Below are 14198 nucleotides of genomic sequence, written 5' to 3'. Positions count from 1 at the left end.
ACCACTGTTCCATGTTTTTGCCATTTGTGGATAATGGCTCTCACTGTGGTTCGCTGGAGTCCCAAAGCTTTAGAAATGGCTTTATAACCTTTACCAGACTGATAGATCTCAATTACTTCTGTTCTCATTTGTTCCTGAATTTCTTTGGATCTGGCATGATGTCTAGCTTTTGAGGTGCTTTTGGTCTACTTCTCTGTGTCAGGCAGCTCCTATTTAAGTGATTTCTTGATTGAAACAGGTGTGGCAGTAATCAGGCCTGGGGGTGGCTACGGAAATTGAACTCAGGTGTGATACACCACAGTTAGGTTATTTTTTAACAAGGGGGCAATTACTTTTTCACACAGGGCCATGTAGGTTTGGATTTTTTTTCTCCCTAAATAATAAAAACCACCATTTACAAACTGCATTTTGTGTTTACTTGTGTTATATTTGACTAATGGTTAAATGTGTTTGATGATCAGAAACATTTTGTGTGACAAACATGCAAAAGAATAAGAAATCAGGAAGGGGGCAAATAGTTTTTCACACCACTGTATACTTTATGTTTGGTATCATTTTTTTTAGAATTTAGCGAACTTTAATGTGATGGTGTTAGATTTTCAGATTGTTATTCCGTTTTTAAATTATAAACTAAAATATCAAGGAAGTCGTGCATCAAGCATAGTGGACCTCAGTTTAATGGGAATACTCCAATCGATTTTTACCCCGTTAAATAATAATTAATTTCTCTTTTACATATTCATAGAATTTCGTGATTTTGACTTCAATAAATAATATTTTTTGTTTTGTACATTTATAGATTTTACTAATATTCTGGCCGCAACTGGCTGTGTATATAATTGAAGTTGCAATATGACTCTGTTCTCTATGAGTTAGCACTGATAGCTTATGGTTTCCCTTTAAAAAAATATTTAACTATATAATTCTTAAAAACAAAAAGCAATATTGAGTTCTGATTTTTTTAACGAGAGCCAAAAGGACATCATACAATAAGCAGTGGCATTAAAAGTGTATTTTCCCTTGGCTTTCAGATGTCTTTCAAGTGTCTAATTTAGAAAATCTCTTACCCTGGAGCCCGCAGATAGCTGCTTGGTGTCTCCCGAGCACTCCGTAGCCCTACTGCCATAGAATGCACTCATTGAACACCTTCCCTCGAGCCAGTGTGACTAGCTGGACAGGACAGGGTTAAGCTCAGCTGGTTTCTTTTGTAAAGCACGCTAAAGGGAGAGGCGCTGCTGTGTGTGTGTGTGTGTGTGTGTGTGTGTGAGAGAGAGAGAGAGAGAGAGAGAGAGAGAGGAAGAGCGAGCGTGGGGAGGGGAGAGGTCTGAAATATTTATGGCTGGGAGTGGCTTGCATCCCAATGAGCCAACTACAGTAGCAGTGTCTTTCGGAGTGAGTCTGTAAGTGTGTGCTTTTGTGTGTGCGCGTGCGTGCGTGTGTGTGTGTGTGGAAGTGTGTGAAGCTTCCATGGGTGCGTATTTGCTGCTTAGATCGTTCCATAGGCTGAGCTGAGGCTGGAAACCTGAAGGAGCTTGCCTGCACTTAGACTGCTGCACCGCATTGGCACGGCAGGCTGGACTGGAGCAGCGCACACGAGCCGCTGTGTGCGGGAGAGAGGCACCGTTTGGTTTTTTTTTTGTTTTTTTTTGGCCTGTGTGTGTGTGTGGTTTTCTTTGAAAGCGCTGAGAAGGAACAAGACGGAATCAAAGGAGTAGATCAGGCAGGTGCCTTGAGCAGTCTGAGATGACAGGCATCTGAAACTGACTGACAGTTCCCCCCTCCCCCCATACCCCCACCCCTGACCCCCCCACCCTAATCCCCCCCCCTTCCACCCCTATCTAGCTGGGCTCCTTTCTTTGGGAAGTGTAGCCTGCCAACAACGCCTGGGTTCAAGTAGCCCACACGGCTCTCCGGCATTATGCAGGTTTCAATTGCTTGCACAGAGCACAACCTGAAGAGCCGCAACAGTGATGACCGACTGTGTAGCGTGCGACCTCCTGCAAGCACCTGTGTGAGCAGCAGTGGGCCAGGGGGCAACGGAGGTGGACACCATCCCCCCGCAAAGTGCCGGACGGTGGCAGTGGTTACCCGGAATGTATGTCACAATGCGGCCCAGGTGCCCACCTTGGTGAAGGAGTCCATCGGGCGGAACACTGGCATGAAGTACAGGTGGGTGATGTTAAGAGGAACAAGTGGCATGCTTGTGAAAAGTTTTAGATGCCAAGAGTCCTGGTTGCTGCAGGTAATAAATAGTGCATGTAGCTCCTCTGCTTTAGTTTACTGTACTGCTCAACTATTTCTACTTCAGCACAGTGAATGACATTGTGCCATAGCATAATGCACCATGCTAGATGCCTTTATGCTGTATGATACTGCAGTACACTCCACCATTCTAGGGCTAAAAGATGCTGCATTAGATAAAAAACATCAGGCAATTCTAAATAGGAGCCTGAGGTGGCTAATGCCTTGACCAGTAAGTTTAACTAACTTGATTAGTTTGCATGGCAGCCAATTGACCCCCCCCCCTCCCCCCCCCCAGTGCCAGCTGGCCAGTTCATTAACTTCGGTACTATCTAAAACACTAAATCGTTCCATGCCCTGCTCATCTTATGGTCTAGTCCCCTCAATAACATTCTTTACATCACAGAATAATCCTTTGGAATTTGGTTTCCTTTGTTCTGTACAGTACAGCACAATCTAATATGTGGAGTATGGTTTATTCTACTGAAATGACATTTCAATATTAAAGCACAGGCTGTGGCTTAAACTGTAAGCAATTGATGGCGTTGTGCTCCAAATGAAAGGTGCTATATAAAGCTCATTGAAGATCACCAAAACCAGACTGCCATTCTTATATGCGCTGTAATGTTATGTGCCTGTAATCATTTTTAATCTTGCTTTGAAATAGTGTCTGAAAGGCACTATAAAAAGTCCTTACTTACAAACACAGTTGCTCTCTCCTCTAAAGGCATTAGGCGTCTAATACTGAATGAACTTGTGTTCCCCCGAGTACTGGGCCAAGAGCAGATTTGCACATAAAGCTTGGCCGAAGCTGTGGCATTCAGTACAACAGAGCCTGCCACATTTCATGGATGTTTTCCATATCTGTGGGATAGATCTCCTCCAGGATAGCATGACATTGTTAATTCAAAAAAAAAACTTCACCCAATTAAACCTTTGCTTTCATGCAGATGGGTGGATTGTTAAGTTTTGATTGGACTTTGGACACTTTACATTGCAGTCATGTTACGGGCCCACCTGAAAAAATACAACATAATAATGCTGCAGGAGTGCGAGTTGTGATAATTATGCCACATATGTCCGGGTGCTTGCTAACAAGAACTCACATTTTGAATAGGAAAATCAATAATAGTGACACTATCATAAAGACATTTTTAAATTCAAATAATTTAAAATGCAAATCCTTCAGAAATTCAATCCATTTTAAAAGAAGCAACACACAGAAGCATTGCTGTTGACTGGAAAGAAAAGTAAAATTGAAAACTACGAGGAATGGATTACACCAGTCAGGCCATGGCGAGCCATGGCAGCTGCGAGTTTTCCTTGCATTGGTCTCTTGATCAGAGACTCATTCCCAAGTTTTATTTAACTGAGTTTGATTTCTACTTGTAAGTTGTAGATTTGAAAAGTTGGTTGAGTTGTGTTGCTCTACAGACGTACACTCAGCTTTCGTCAAAATGTCTTCTCTCATATTGTATTAGTGGGGTGTTGTACCGTGTTAGCCATAAAGGATGCAATGAGAAGTCAAGCAAAATGACACCTTTTTATTGGACAGCTGAAAAGATTACAATATGCAAGCTTTCAAGGGGCCTAAGCTCTTTTATATTGCTCACGATCTACCTTTTCATTGCTGACCCATGCACTTTATATTGAAGATATGCAGTACAGCTGTTTACATATATAGAATGCAGTAGTAGGGTGTTGTACCGTGTTAGCCATTATGGATGTAGTGAGAAGTCAAGCAAAATGACACCTTTTATTGGCCAACTAAAAATATTACAATATGTAAGCTTTTGAAAGTTTGCATATATAGAATGACATTTCTGATATTTCTAAGGGTTAACCATCTAAGATATTGTAATACTGTTTTTGAACCTTGTAGCTTATGGTCCGTCCCCTTAGCCACTATGACACTCTACCTTGTATTACATGTAAACTGCACTCACAGGATCAAGTGTAAGCATCAGTAAATAGTCGACCAAGCAGAATCTCTTATTTACTACCATGTCCGCTTGCTGAACACTCTCATTTGAAAGCTGCACCCCTACTGGATTAATTGGGTTTAGTAATTAATGCATAGCATAATCAATAGATGTCCAAAACAGGTCCATCAAGGAGATGGGCTATGCTTACGTGACCTAAAAGTCTTGTAAAGAACTTGGACTTAAAGCAAAATACACAGCAACCTCAGCTGAAATATGAGCTCTGAAACTGGGAAACAAGGAGTCCCGAATAACAGCAGGCACACAGATTAGCCACATATTAGGAGACCGGGTAAAATGAAAACCTGCAGTGCTTCTTGATCAGCCTCATAATTAAATGACTGAATTTTACTATGCTGAGAATCAGTGTGAATACAACATATCTTTAAACCTCATGCTGCAAGGTCATTTTGAAAAATAAATAAGTAAGATTAATTAAGACAAAACATCATTATTTGGATTGGGTAATTTATTAAGAGAATTCCTGCAATGAAGCCTTTAATGTCCTCCTTGGATTGTACTGAAAAGCCAATGCTGGTCTATATTGAGAAAGAGCTTGTTATAATGTGTGCTGTTGATACAGGGCAGAAAGTTAATGTAATGAAGTTGATAGTACCATGACATAACATCATTTCAAACCCAAATAATCCAATTCAGGGTAGTGAGCATTAGGTGCAAGCCGGGAAACAACTCAGGAATATTGCAGGGCCCACTCATGCGCACACATCAAAATGGGACCCATGTACAACAGTTGATTAGCCAAATCTGCGTAGGAAAAAAATGGGGTATCTGGAAAAACGAATGTGCAAAGTCAATACAGAGTCAGATGAAAGACATTATGGCAAGATTTGCATATCATGGCATTCAAAATAGACCAGTATAATGAAGTCCAATACAAAATATCAGATTTCTCATTCACTCATGCATATATAAAGTAATTGAAATAATTTGGATTCTATATGTTGTGGCTGGCAGTGAGGAAGCAGTCAGAATCATTGAGTAGTGTTGGGGTACCAACCTGGTAACCCTCTTTAAGTGCTTAACTCAACTCAAAAGACTCTGACATAAGGTCTGCAACTCTGGATTTTCTCTGTTGTTCTGCTCTCTCTTGTAAGCATCTGTGGCTCTTAGCAGACTGCGGTCCAGGTCAGCATAAAGACACCATCTGCTCTGCCTGATTTTAACTTTTGTATTTTAACTTTGTTTATAATCTGTGTTTTATCTATTGCTCGGTGTCCTTGAGTGTTTAGAAAGGCGCCTACAAATAAATTAAATGTATTATTATTATTGTTATTATTATTTAAATGGCGGATTGGCCAGAAGAGGTAGAGCTTGATCTGGATGTCATGATCGGGCAGGAGTGCCCTCACTGGGTATCTTCTCTGGGCTATTGAGAAAGAACAGGATGTTGTTAAAGGCAGCTCCCTCTATCGTCCCAGAGTGGTATTGCTGAGCTCAGTTGAGCTTGTTTGGGGACCCCCAAACATGTATGCATGACAATATCTATATATTTGGCACCCTACACTGTTTATAGCATGTGTATGTTTTTTACTTATAATAGATTGTAAAACAAAATGAAGCGTTGGTGCACTGAACCACATATAATTGTTGGAAAAAATAATAAAAGGGTTGAAAATTAGTAACAAGTCTTTTCTGGCTGGAGTCAATAGATAGACTGAGTCAAAATGGTGGCAGAACCCCTGAAGAAGAAGCCAAACCAGAAGGGGCGGGTCCAGGAAACAGTGCCCCGGAAGTGACATCACTGATTCTGCTGGTCGTCTTATAGGGTAGAGAGGAGGACAACAACAACAGCAAGCCTTAGGCAACAGCACCAACCCTTGACTCGGGTTAGATAAATGCTAATGATGTCTCCCAAGCAGAAGTGTGTGACAACGTATGCACTCTGTGTGTGCATTTATATACAAAAGATACACAGATAGTGAAGGGCTCTGTTATCACATGGAAAAAGTAGGGAAAGTTTCTTGCACAAAAAAAGCATTTTTCTGAGGCTTATGTTTCTTCTTGAGCACTCAGGTCTGCTTCTGAACTTTTGATGCTATCTCTGCATGGCATCAAATCTCAGTCCAGACTCTTTTTGTGTGTGGCTCCTAGCTGGTGGAGCGAGATGCCCACCTAAATTTGAAATTCTGAATCCCTCAATGTACTGAAGAAAAGTTTGAAGACTCCCTTGTTTGGTGAATTTCTGTCTATCTGCTGTTAGGTTTTTGTAATCAAGGAATGTTTATTTGCTTTTATTGTGTTCTGAGGTCATCATTTCTTTGTAACCTTGTACTGATACTTGTTCACAAACAGTCTGCAGAATGACATTTACTTGATTACATTGATCTCTTTTGTAAGTCGCTTTGGGTAAAAGCATCTTCTAAACAAATAAATATAAAAGCAAATGTAAATGTATACATTTGAACAGTCTTCATCTTTAAAGTGTTTGAATGGACTTACTGTATGGTATTTTTTGTTTTAATCATATATATATGTATATATATATAAACATTACTTATATTATACTGTATTTAAAATATATACTTGTCAATGAGAACTGTATGCCATAAAAGAAACTGAATTGAAATTGAACTAGTGGGTGTGAGTGCCGTCAAGGAAACAGCGGGCACATTATGGATATGAGGATTAGCGGTGAGAAGAGCTTCTACACAAGGTTAAAGAAGAGTTTTTTAAAATCCAAATGGACTAATCTGAGCATGATACTGGTAGAGCAAAGAGCAGCTTGTGAGTTGTGTTTGGTTGTTTTCTTCCTTGTGTGCGTGAAGTTTTCATCCAATAATCCAAAGACAGGCTGCCAAGCTGATTGACCCCAAACAGTGCTAAAGTGTGTGTGAGGGGCTTCTGTAATTTATTTTTATTTATGTATATACCACAATTTATACAATAGTGTAGCTCTCCTACCTTGATAGCTTTTACTACATTTCCTAAGAATGTTTTCACTCTTTACTGTTTTTATTATCTTTTCTGCAACGTATCAAACAAATGCAATCTAATGTCCATCCATCCATTTTCCAACCCGCTGAATCCGAACACAGGGTCACGGGGTTCTGCTGGAGCCAATCCCAGCCAACACAGGGCACAAGGCAGGAACCAATCCTGGGCAGGGTGCCAACCCACCGCAGTGCAATCTAATGTTTTTCCTAAAATTCCCTAAGCCACATCCCACCCCACAACCCTACATAAATGACACACCATTGTGTGAGGAGTGACTAAATCAAGATTTGTGTACAGTCAATCATAAAGGGAAAAAAAACAAAATCCAAAGTTCATGTATAAGAACTCTATAGCTGCATGGGGCGAGCAAACTCCCAGAAATCAGACAAAGCAATGCATTTATTCTCTCAACATGACTAAATAATTGAGAAAGCCACTGCAGTGCTTGCTGATAAGCCCTTCTTAAAATCTGCATGAAAACGCTTAATTTAGAAAGGAAAGTGAAGAAGACGCCCACTGACCTTTTTTGAACTTTTCAGTTCTGAATCAACCTTGATGAGAAAATTTGTAAGAACGCTTCAAAGTATTGTAACTAAGTTGGTTCATTAGGTTATATTTATCCACTGAGCAACATCCGATCATCCATTTCTTGAATGTCCCTATTGCATTACAAGATTGTGCTGGCCCAGTAACACACAAGGGCAGGAACCAGCTTGGAAGGAATGCCAGTCATAAACACTGGACCAGTTCTAACAATCACATCTTGGGAGTCCTTGGGGGGATCCGTGTTGAACTTGGGTCCCTGAGCTGTGAGGCAGCAGCTCTAATCCCCCTACTCCATATTTGAGTCGAATGTTTTTTTTAACAAGATGCAGTACTTCAAAGTCAAGTGTATCAGCCCATCTTTATTTAATCCAATGCCTTTCACAATGCAAAGCAACACCGAAGGACATTTCAATTACAAGGGAAATAAATACCACATGTATTGAGGTTAGGACTTGTAAACATTTATTTGCATTTTAAGAGTGAGCACCCCATGTATCCCTATAGCAATGTATAGTCCTCTTCATGGTATAACACCACCAGTGCCAAGCAAAAGCCACCCTCTGTGCTAGAAAACATTAAAGTGGATGACAACAGATGTTAATGGTGACATTATCTAAAACAGTCTAATGCACTGTGCTATTTGCTTTAAACTCCTCGAACTCTGTTGCGTCACAGTTTGCCCTATGCTATTCATACACAGTGTGACATCGGGTAAATCACATCATTCTGCACCCTGTGCTGTGTTAACCATAATCAGACAGACATAACAGGACATTCTGTATGATTTTGGAATGCATAATGGAAGATTACAGACACCGAGCCATTCTGCAATTTGTATTTTTTAATAGCAAAGTATCAGATCTTGTTACAAGCTTTGGCCGATGCATGCTCTTTGATGTTGCGGCACGCTTCTGTATGCTGTGTGTTAAATCTTCAATGATACTGCAGTTCAGCACAACAGCCTACCCCGATGTGAAATAACTAGTCTTTGACACCTCATATGTTGAAAAGGCAATATATGGTATCATCTTGTATGCATTCTACACACAAACACACCTCTCCAGTTTATTATAAATTCCAAAGTGCTTTGAACTGGAGTCAGGTTAATGTCGCAGTCTCTGTCAGTCTGGTTTCTTCCAATCTAACTCCTCCGCCACTCAACCGCATTTTAAGCATAATGCTGGTATTTATATTAGCCCTTGATGTTATAATATTCATTCTGTGCAACACTCAATAATCCTTGCACCACATCTTACGTAAGGCTCTACAATCCACAATATTAAGAGCATGCAGAACCCGATAAGGCATTCGATGCTCTATATGATGCTTTCCCATTTTGCTTTGCGCAACGCCACGGTATGAGTATTCTGTGACTGTGCCATCAATTGTGATAATGTTGAGCTGTCATCTCGTTTCACTGAGCTGTTCAAAGGGGGCACATGATGTGTGTGTGTGTATAGTCGGCTCTTTCCATGAACAGCACCAAAGCTTCCAGGCTCCGTTGTAACTATAATTAGTTGTGTTTTACCATTCTTAGACCTTCAGATATAATGGACGTTAAGAGTTATTAGGCATGGTTACAGTTTTTTGGTGTCATGATGTATGCTTGTCCTGATGATTGTGTCTGTTTAGTGTGGTCAGTGTAGCTTACATGCATTTTAGTCTTTTTGTGTTTATTGGTAGGAGGGAAGGCTATGTCAAAATCTGTAACAATTAACAATACACTGACAATTTAGGGTACACATTCTGCGAGCTTTCTGAGCGACTGATTTTTATCCCTTAAGAATCCTATGAGTGTTGGATCTGTTTCAAGAGATTCTAATTTGCTTATCATTTTTGCTGAAATTATAGTGGCCTTGAAGGCTTACCTTTAAGTTTTTTAGGAACACTGTTGCGGGTCCAAGATTGGCACCCTCCACGTCCTCAGGTAAAACTGACAAAGCTAGAGGACACTCGAGTCAGACGTCACTTGTAGACGCGTTTACTAGAGGTACTGCCTACGACAAAAAAAGCAAGCAGTGGATCGAGATAACCAACACCATTACAATCCATATAGCTAACATGTCAGTGGACAGAGATTGTTAACATTAACAGAAAGTGTATTTAGTTTACAAAAAATATTTACTATTTTTTCCTTTTCTAAGACATGTTCAGTGCAATGCAACTTATGACAAGCACCTCTGGATATTTTACTAAGTCTAAATGCCTGTTTGGATGGTTGAAAATATGTTGTCAAAATTATAGTTTAAGTTGTCTGCAAAATTTGTTCAATAAAAAGGCTCTATATTTTGACTGCAACTGTCACGCAATGTGATTCCTTCTCTTCATTAGTGCCACCCCCTTGAAAACTATCACTTTATGGGTCCATGCAAACCTGTAACAATACTTGTGTGCACATTAAAATGTTTTTTTTGTAAAATGTTATTCTTAGCCAGTCTTCTGCAGTAATTGCAGTGGAAAATGTGGTTAACATCCACTCACGCATGGGAAAAAATACCGTTGAATACAGTGAAACCGGTATAATTTTGAAAAATACTGTGATATAGAATTTTGGTCATACCGTCCAGCACTATGTCATGTTTGAGACAAATCAGCCCAATAGCAAAGTCATTTGTAGCTTTGTGCAAAACCACACAATGCTCTTTCGCTGTTAAAGATCTCCTATTCAAGGTTTTTGTAAAGAGCACAAGTCCATGAGCAACATACACTGTACTTATAAGCCCATTACATTTTTTGGATTAATGTACTCTATTAGTATTTAGTCAATCAATCAACATTGACTGACAGATGATATCACATTGTTTGTCTGTAACAACAGTCTTTTAGGAAGACTTAGCTGTCGCTAATCAACTTTCATAGATTGACAGATAGATATCACTGTGGTCGTTGTCTCTAACATCTTTTTATAGATGTCATTCTCTAGATTGACAGATTGATAGATCAATAAGAAATAAACTATATAAGAAATATATAGATTGATAGAGAGAGAGGAGCCACTTATATAAAAAGAAAGATCGAGAGAGGGAGAAATAATGAAGAGCTATAGGCAGCGAGACAAATAAGAATTAAACCAAATAAGAAACTAAGAAACAGACAAACAGATAGATAGATAGATAGACAGACAGACAGACAGACAGACAGACAGACAGACAGACAGACAGACAGACAGACAGACAGACAGACAGATAGATAGATAGATAGATAGATAGATAGATAGATAGATAGATAGATAGATAGATAGATAGATAGATAGATTATTTCTTTCTTTCTTTCTTTCTTTATCTATCTATTTAAGGATATTTATAGATTTATAGATAGTTAAGAGCAACTTACAGGGAAACAGAGAGTTAAATAATGCAGAAATATATATAGATAGGTAAGAAATAAACTATAAAAGAAGCTAGGAAACACATAGATATTGTAACAGATGAGTATTACTTGTTCACTACTGGGTACTGTGCTTGTTCCACGTCGAGGCTCCCTGTGTCCTTTGCACATTCCTTATCAGACAGTCCACCATGCTTTTTCTCTGCTATTTGTCACATCTTTGAGTGATTGGATAAGAGAGAGGTGAGGTAGAGATGGTGCTGCATTTGTGTATGGAGGTGTCAGACTGCCTGTGAGGCTGCAGGAGCAGGTTGCAGAGCCAATAAACGTCAACTCAGTCTACTTAGTAAATTGTCTCTAGCCTCATTTCCTCATTCTTCTTTTCACATATAATATATAATGATAAATAATATTATTATTGACAAAATATCTAAATTTATTATGTGTAGTTTGTCACTTGAGATTGGATTTACCTATTTTTAGCACTTTTAATTCAGCTTATTCTAGTATAGCACTCTTTACTAAGCACAGACTCAAGAGCACATACACATGTTTACAGTTATAAAACAATAAAAGAAATATTTAAAACACACTTCATATGTGGAATACACTGTAAAACAGAGCCATTTCATTTTGAGTAGCATAAACAAATCATCCAAATATAAGTCCATTAATATTATAAATAAAATGTCACCAACATTTACAGAGAAAATTAGCCTCTGGAGAGTCAAAAGTCAGTTAGGATAGGCAAAGTAACAGTCAGAAGTCAAACAAAGTCACAGTTCTGGTAAATCAGGCCAACTCTCTGCCCACTGTCCCAGGACACTGTTCTGTTTAATAACTGCATGTTTCGAGTGCTGGACATGAAATGAAATGCTTTCATTCTTGGATTCAAATGCTTCCAGTATCTCTGGTCCACTTACCATAGGCAGGAACAGAGCTTTGCTGTATAGCATTCTACCATGTGCCACAACAGGATAGCAAGAAGAGAAACTGAATGGGAGAGGGTCAGTAATCATTTTTATGACTGTTGCAGTTATATTTTTGTACAAATGCATATCAAAGTTGCAATACGAGCAGCTAACAAACAATTGTGGGAATGGATATGCTAAACACTAGTGAGTTTTCAGTCTGGATGTACTACATGATTATTAGTTATGTCTTGGAAATCATAAATTTCAAAGAAAATATTGTTACTTTTCACATAAATGTGTGCATAAATGATCATTTTCCTTTGTTTTTTGCTGTTTTCCGCCAGTGATATCACTGCTGCCATTTCAAGTTTCTGTTGTGCGTGACACTGTTGTTTGTTAGGGTGCTTTTACATTGGACGTCACAACGGGCACCTTCATAAAATCAAGACATGCTTCTCTGCATTTTTGTTTGTCAAAAGAAAAGACAAGTTGGTATAAGAGGACAAACATCTGGGGCAACTTCTTTTGCTTTTGGGTTTTCAGCATTATAAATTCTGCTTACCTTTTTGGTTTTTATGTTGCCATGTTGAGTTTAGTTTTAGCTTGAAATTTCCCTTTAACAAACTACTTACTGCCAAAAAACAAATTAACTAATTTGCTCTGCACAATTGATCCTCCAATGATTATTTAAACATGACATAATAACAATCTGAATATGATCGTAACACCCCATGTCAGACCTTTTTCCCAAGGTATTGGGAGATTTGATTGGGAAGTTAAGACATGTATCCTGAGGAGACTGCTCTCAGAGTGTATCATAGTGTTCAAATTGAGTTACCGTATATACTCACATATAAGTTGGGTCTTGAAACCCGAAAAAATCAATGATAAAATCACACCCCGACTTGTACGCCGGTTCAAAAATGCGACAGTTTCTCAGATGCATTGAATTTTGTTGCAGCAGTGCAGTTATCAATTTCTTTCGCTACTTCAATGACTTTTAATTTAAAACCAGATTTGTATTTTCTTCTGATCAAACGCTCCATCGTAGATAAGGGATGCTCTTATGATAAAGGTGTATGAGGGTGTGAGATATAAAAACACTAAACAGTGCAAACGTTGCTTCAGAATAGTTTGGGTATTACCGTGTGGTCATGTAGGCACAATCGAGAGAGAGAGGGGTTAGGAGTACCCGCTGATACAGCGCATTGCCACACCCACATAGAAAAAAAAGGCAGTGTGCTCCGTGGTTACTCTCTCAGGTGGGCATTAACATATCATAATCCCTTGTACCAATAGCATGAGTTTTCCACATTCGACTTATATGGCCGACATTATAAAATACCAGAAATTATACTGTAAAGTCAAGTCCTGACTTATCCACGGGAGAACTTATCCACAAGTATATACGGTATATTCACCAAACCTTGCCGTGAGAATGTTAATGTCAGTGGAAAAGTCACATAAGTGTTTGTCTAATCTGAGTAGAATGTAAGTTTTCCATAGCTACATACTGTAGATATGGAAGATTCTGTTTTATTTCCAGTTTTTTATTTCCAGTTGAGGCGGCTGTCAAAAATCAAACCTGTTTTGTCTAAACGTAACCTTGAAACAGTGATACATGCTTTTATAACCTTTCGTCTAGATTACTGCAATGCGCTTCTTGTTGGAATTAGCCAGGCCTCCATTGCTCTCCTACAGCTGGTACAAAATGCCGCAGCTCGATTTTTAAATGGTACAAGCAAGTATGAGCACATTACCCCGATTTTGGCTTCCCTTCATTGGCTTCCAGTTCATTTTCAAATCCATTTTAAGATCCTTTAATGGTTGTGCCCCGTTTTATTTGTTGGAACTGCTGCCCCCTTATGTACCGTCTCACTCTCTCAGGTCAGCAGACCAGATACTTTTACGTGTTGTTAAGATACGATGCAAACTCAGAGGTGATCGGGCTTTTTCAGTTGCAGCTCCAAAACTCTGGAACGATTTGCAGTTGAACATTAGGCAGGTCACTTCACTTGCTGTCTTTAAATCTTAAAATCTGGCCTTTAACCCAGTATGATATGTTGATTATCTGTGTACTTTATATTATGAATCTCTTCAGCTGTTATGTGTTTATATGTTTCTGTTTCTTTTGCCCTTTGGTTATTGTGTATCTGATATGTTGAGTTTTATTGTACGGCACTTTGGTCAGCCTTGATGTTGTTTTTAGTGCTTTATAAATTAATAAATAAAT

At 39.0% G+C, this 14198-nt stretch overlaps 1 protein-coding gene across 1 annotated transcript in view; it reads left to right on the top strand.

The window, feature by feature from the left end:
- Window positions 1–1325: 1325 nt before the first annotated feature.
- The window catches only part of LOC114648921 (voltage-gated potassium channel subunit beta-1-like), a 212969-nt gene continuing 200096 nt past the window's right edge, over window positions 1326–14198 (top strand). The window contains exon 1 of the mRNA XM_028798266.2: window positions 1326–2169. Coding sequence (XP_028654099.1) covers window positions 1919–2169 — 251 coding nt within the window. The 5' untranslated portion in view covers window positions 1326–1918. The remainder of the gene's footprint in view (window positions 2170–14198) is intronic.

This window comes from Erpetoichthys calabaricus, chromosome 3, assembly GCF_900747795.2.
Source record: "Erpetoichthys calabaricus chromosome 3, fErpCal1.3, whole genome shotgun sequence".
Classification (NCBI taxonomy): domain Eukaryota; kingdom Metazoa; phylum Chordata; class Cladistia; order Polypteriformes; family Polypteridae; genus Erpetoichthys; species Erpetoichthys calabaricus.
The sequence above is the reverse complement of the archived record's forward strand: the minus strand, read 5'-3'. Positions and strand labels throughout refer to the sequence as shown.